Consider the following 6,223-nt stretch of genomic DNA (forward strand, 5'->3'; position numbering starts at 1 on the left):
CCAATGAAGAAAAAAAGCTGAATACTCAGAGACACTAAAAATCTGCATATGGTAGAAGGAACCACATTAAAGGTGATTTAGAATCAGAAATCTTAGTACACACAATTCAAGCAAATGTTTAAGGTATAACCAGGCAAGATGAGAGCTTTAGCAGGCTTGTAGGTGTGAACTAGAACTTACCACTCATCACTGAAAAAAAACCTTTAGTATAAAAACTTGCTACTCAAAACTAGTCTTAAATTTCTTTGGGCTTCCTACACATACAGAGCAAACGTTGCGCTAGTACTTTAAATGCTCCTTACAAATCTCAAAAAACTCCAATGAAGTTGGTGGATCTTACCTGCATATAGTATTAAGCAACCTTTTACGAACAAATGTTCTTCAAGTGTGAACAGAGCTGTCCTCATTAGACTCTCCCATACCAGAGTATCACCCAAGGAAAGCCAAAAGGGAACAGCCCATTACACTGTTTAAAATCTCCCAAGGTCAGCATGCGACCCAGCAGGGAGAGGTTCAAAAAGCACAGCCTTTATTTTTTTTCCTAACAACCTGGTTTGTTTCCACTCCTTTCCCCTTCAAGACACATCCTTCACAGCTAGCAGCTCTTTCAATCATTTACTTTGGATGTCTGCTTGAGAACAAACGATCTTGCTCATGCAGATGAGTTTGCCAGACTTGTGTGTACTTTCCAGTCTCAGGCTCTTTATTGTTCTTGCTGAAACCTGACCCTTTGAAATGGATACCAGGACACCAAGAAAGGACAAAAAAACTTGCAAAAAAAAAAGGAAAGATTTTTTGTGGTAATAATCAAACTGCAGAAAAAGCTTTCCAAGAATAAATCTGCCACTCTGATTTCACCTGAATGAGCACAATTTTAAAAATTCATTAGAACAGCAGGAAGACATTTTTTGTCTCTTAAACTCTTTCATCTTCTGTAAAATTGACAGAGCTATCAAGAACAAACACTTGTGGCAGTAAAACTTTAAAATCAAACATCTATTTTTCATGCTTCATAAGGTGCTCTTTAAGAGCTCTCGCACAGTCAAAACAAAAGTTTGCTTTTCATTTCAAAACTCATTCTGTTCTTTCCTCAAGGTTCAATTAGCCACACTTCTCAAATGGCATAAATTACACAGTTCAAAAAAATCTTCTACTTGTGCCTGCTGAAGAGCTCATATTCTAGAGCACGCTGATCTGTTAAACTTCACCAAAGAAAATATCACATCTTCAAGATCTATAGCTAATGCTTATTTTCACATTTCTAATAGAGAATGATTGTTCTCAAAAGGGAACTTCCAGGCTCAAATAATTTCAGACAACTACTGCACCCTCTTTTTGGTTGAAAAAGAAAAGGCTAATTCCTCTGTATGGGAATACCACAGCTACAAGAACAAGAAACACTTTTAAGAAGTTCTGCAAGTTCAATTTTCATTTCAGACAATGTAAATTTGTTATTATTTTTGAAGCTACAAGCTCAACTATTTCAATCAGATGCAGGCATTAATCACAATGTTTGAGAGGGAAAGGTAGTAATAGATACATTTTTCTTGGCTGAAACAAGTTTTCCATAAGTAACACTGTTACCTCTCACCACCCTGCAAATTACATATAATGGGTTATTTAGAGACTTGCTGTTAAATAAAAAGTTCAAATTAGAGTCAAAGTATTTGAAGGCAAGTTATGGTCTTGGTGGGCACATTTTCAGAATGAAGGACAAGTCCCTGCTGTTTTCGAAAACTGCACAGAATAAAAGAAAGTGCTTCCTGATGGATTGGGTGTCAAATGGATGGCATGCCTAACTTTCTTCAGCTACGGAAAAGGTGATACTAATTTCACTGTGTGGAAAAGTTACAGCTCTAGGAACATGAAACAATGTCAGAAATTCTGAAATTTCCTTTTCAATGCCAGGAATGTAGATGAGTTAATTTACAAGCACAAATACTGTAATCAAACACATATGTTAATTACCTCAGGAAGAAAGAATAGGCAAAAAACCATTTTGGTTGTGTATTTAAACAATTGTCTTTAATCAAAATATTAGAAGTCCTGACATACTGTCACTACAATACTTTCTAAAGTTAACTCTGTATTTTTACATCTGCACTATTAAAATGAGGTAAAATGTATCCTGACCTGCATGACAACTCTGACAATATTCAGCAAATCCAAAGGTCTCATTGTTCAAGAATGACTATGCTAATTTCACTGATTTTTTAGTACACAATATAATGGATAACATTCTTTAGCTAAGATTAAGATAGGACAAATATTCACAGAGTACCATACAGTTTTCAGAAACAGCAGAGTTGATATGTGAGAAATACTGAAGTGGTAGGGTCCCCTACTTGAAATGACAAGCATGTTTTTAAAAGTACATATTTTAAACACAATGAAATTTACTGACATTCTAAGATGGTAAAAACATATATATCCCAACAAAAAAAAAAAAAAAAAAAAAGAGCCAGAGATACAGCTGATTGAAAAAAAAATTTACTTACTTAAGAAAGTATCTCTGTCCAGATGGTGTCTTAGCCATCTCCCAACCTGGTGGCAAAGGTACATCATCAGGGATCTCAAAAGAAGACTGGCGGAGGTGTTGAGAAGATGGAGCTCCAGGTCCAGTCACTACTCCAGAGGGTGTAAGTGTCCCTGGAGAAACAGCTCCCAGCTGCAGTGATGCTGGAGAGGAATGAGCTCGGACATGCTGTGGGGTCAGGGCTCCTGCTGTCCCGGCATCAGTGCTGGCCTGCCAGGAGTGAAATTATTTTTATTAAGATTCCTGTATTTCAGTAGAAGTGCAGCTGTCAGAAGACATTTCACTTTAAATGAAAGTTTCAGGAGAAATTCACAGCTCAGTTGTTCTAAAGTTCTGCTTATTTTCCAGTTGTAACTGTTCAAGCAAGCTTCCATGTAGTTTGGTTAAAAGCCCCTGCACAAGTCAAGAAATATTAACTGTATGTGTTGAGAGCCCTTAGCTGTATTTTGAAAACTAAAGTTCCTACTCCTCAGCACAGGGTTAAGGACAAACCTGCCTGCAGTCAGCAGATCTCGTCCAGTGCATTGAGTGGTTTGTTACAGGACTGCACCCACTCTCTACCATCACACCCACTTTCTGCTGGAGGAGTTAATTTCCCACTCTCCTTTTCAAGTGGGGGTGTGGGGATTCAAGTAGATGCACACACCACACATTATCCTGCCCCCCCCAGACCATAGGGGTTTAAAAGATCACACAAAGAGAAACGCAATAGTGAAATGCCAACTGGCAGCAGTGAGTTCCAATGGAGGAAGACTTGTGAATTCAACCATTAAAAAAACCTAAACAAGAAGACTGAACACAACATTTCCTAATAACTCAAACTTTTGAGGGTATGAAGAGTCTGTCCATGCTTTATCCAAATCAAAGCTTCAGCAAACAGTTGAACCAGTCAATCAGAAATGACTCACAAACCCATTCACAGGAGTCACCACTCATAAGTACACAGAAAGTCCTTGCCAGTACTAAATACACGTCCAACATGGAAAAGGCAGCTCTGAAAACCTTGTTAAAGTAAAATTGGCTTTTAAAAATATATTTACCAATTAACTGGTTTCATAGACAGACCAGAACAACATTGACACCTATAATGAGATGCATGTATCAGTCCCTGTCACACCTCTCTACACAAGGTATTACACTATAAGAGGCCCCACTTACACACTCTTACAATTCTGCTTCACTCCATCTGTATGCAACCACACATGAAGTTCCATGTGTTCAACTGGAAACAAATCAGTTTGCACTTACATCCAGACAAAAGAAGCAAGTAGTAAATCAAGTGGATTTGCAATATTTAAATTGCTGGGAATCACAGATTTATAGAAAAGAGACCTTTTCTTTAAGCAGAACGTTTATGTGGCACAATTAAACAGAAAGGAAAAATGAAAACAGTCCACAATGAAGCAAACGATTCTCTCTTGCTTTAGCTAGATTTCAAATTTATGTTTTAGGAACCACTGAATGGTTCAAGGAACAGCGATCCAACTAAATATGCTCTACAGACGAAGATTACCATACACAAGGAATAGAAAGCTAAACCTAAAAGTACAACCAAAAGTTGTATGACCATCACACACTTTTAGTGCATTTCAAACACGACAGCTATTTAACTGCAGTTACTGTATTTAACAAGACACAGCACCAAGTGTTAGATGAATGTCTACCCATTCAGATTCGTACACAATGGAACTGCAATGAGATTTGCACAAGCTGGGAGAACACTATACATAAACCCCTTATTCCTTGCTGGATTTCAGGGTGTTATGAAAGGCGTGCAACACAGAAGCAAAACTACAGAAGCAGATCAGCTCCACCCCTTCCAATTTTCTTTTCAGTATTCCTATACGAAGGCCAGACTGCTTTTCTGAGTATTTGGAAAATGAATTAACTCCTAGGCTGGAAGAGTACGTGCCAAGGTTCAGCCTGGAATGAACTTCTGAAGTCAAGTTATAAATCGTTCAAAACAGAAGTTTAATAATGGAAATGTTGACAGGCCCTTAACAACACGGGTACCAGGCACCAGTACACAGCGAGTTTCACCTTTACTGGCTACATAGATAACGTGACAATAGCCAATAATAAAACATTTTATAGCTTAGCAACTAAGTTCATTACTTAATAACACTTGACTAGATATGCACAGTCTCCATCCAAAACGTTGGTTAACAGCAGCAGCTTTCCCTCGTATTCACACCAGCACTAAGGTCTTGGTACAAAAGTCCCTCTGCTTAAACACCAAAAGCCGCCGAAGGCCGAGCGCCGACCCTGCCCCGCATACCCCACCCCGTTCCTCCTCGGCCCTGCCCCCGCATCGCCCCTTCCCCCCGGCGCTGCCCCGCCCCTTCCCAGCCCTGCCCCGCATCCCTCCCCCGCTCCGTGCGCGGCCCTGCCAGCATCGCTCCCTCCCCCGGCCCGGCACGGCCGAGGCCCCACGGCTCCGAGCCCCGTTCCCAGGCTGCCGCCGCTGCCCGGGATGCGGCGCTGCGCCCGGCGGACCCTGGACGCCGTCGGACCTGGCGTCTGGCTCGGGAATTAACTTCGGATGTGCGTGCCTGTGTATGTGGGGGGGTTAATCCTACTCAACCCAGCGCCGTGCTGAAATGGTGGAAAAGTCACATCCATATTTACTGTCTGACGGGGCGAGGGGGTGTAGGTTAGGCACCACTTCATCCACCCTTCCACAGAGGGCACGGAATTGGACCCCAAAGCGACATTCCAAGCGAAGCGTTTTCACCCAAGTTATAGGGGCTCACCCCCACTGTCGCCCTCCCGGTGAGGCCGAGATAGCCAAGGAGCGGATGTGGAGTTCGAGGCCCCGCTGGAGACCGGGACGGGGCCAGCGCCCGCTCGCCCTCCCGCCGCGGCCCCGGCCCCGTCGGCGTCTCGGGGCGCAGGAGGCGGCCCTGCCCCAGAGGAAGAACAAATAAAGGGGTGTGGGGGCGGCAGAGAGCGCCCCGACAGTCCCGGCCGGGCGCCCCCCGCCCGCTCGGCCCCGTGGATTCCCGCCCCGGCCCCCTCCCCCACACGCCTCCCCCGGGAGGAGCTCGGCGGCGGGGAGGGGGAGCACGGCCCGGCCGGGCCGCCCCCCGCCCGCCCGCGGCGCGGGCCCCTGCCTTCCCTCCCCCTCACCTGGCGGGAGTGGGCCTTGGGCTCGGGCGGCTTGAAGAAGGAGTCGGGCAGTTTCCGCAGTCGCATGGGCAGCGTGTGTGGCACGTTGGCGCCCTTGGGGTTCATCACTGCGTTGAACAGCGCCTCCAAGTCGGTCTCCGAGTCGCCCCGCACATGGACGATCTGGTGCCCCGCCGGAGGGGGCCCCGCACCCGGGGGCTGCGCCGCACCGGCCGGGGCCCCGGACACCGGGCCAGGGGGCTGCGGCGGCGGCTGCTGCTGCTGTGAGGCCGGGGGCTGCGCTGCCTGCGGCGGCTGCTGCGTTTGAGGCTGCCCAGGATCCATGGCTCCGTCGGGACCCCCCGGCGCTTCCCTGGCGGGGCTCGGCGGCTCAGAGCCCGGATTCCCAGTCCCGCATGCCCCGCTCCCCGGGCCGCGGGCTCGTCCTGCTGTCGCCGGTGCTTCTCACCCCTCGGTCGGGAAGCCGACCCGCCCGCGGCAACTGGCAAAACAACTCTGGCCGTGCGGCGCTTCCCCGAGCCCGGCCCAGCCCGGCCGGCGCCTCTGTCCCGGCGGCGG

General features: G+C 46.3%; 1 protein-coding gene across 9 annotated transcripts in view; it reads right to left on the minus strand.

Moving 5' to 3' along the window:
• YAP1 (Yes associated protein 1) overlaps positions 1 to 6,033 on the minus strand; it is an 88,287-nt gene extending 82,254 nt beyond the window's left edge. For 7 of the 9 annotated variants that reach the window (XM_030954847.1, XM_030954831.1, XM_030954823.1 and 4 more), the window contains exons 1-2: positions 5,666 to 6,018; positions 2,499 to 2,746 (exon numbers count right to left, since the gene is read on the minus strand). In XM_030954847.1, the coding sequence (XP_030810707.1) occupies positions 2,499 to 2,746; positions 5,666 to 5,989 (572 nt within the window). In that variant the 5' untranslated portion in view covers positions 5,990 to 6,018. Of the gene's footprint in view, positions 1 to 2,498; positions 2,747 to 5,665 lie in introns of all 9 variants that reach the window. The other 2 variants (XM_030954867.1, XM_030954857.1) reach the window with 2 other exon arrangements.
• Between the last annotated feature and the right edge of the window lie 190 nt (positions 6,034 to 6,223).

Source organism: Camarhynchus parvulus, chromosome 1, assembly GCF_901933205.1.
Source record: "Camarhynchus parvulus chromosome 1, STF_HiC, whole genome shotgun sequence".
NCBI classification, from domain to species: Eukaryota; Metazoa; Chordata; class Aves; order Passeriformes; family Thraupidae; genus Camarhynchus; species Camarhynchus parvulus.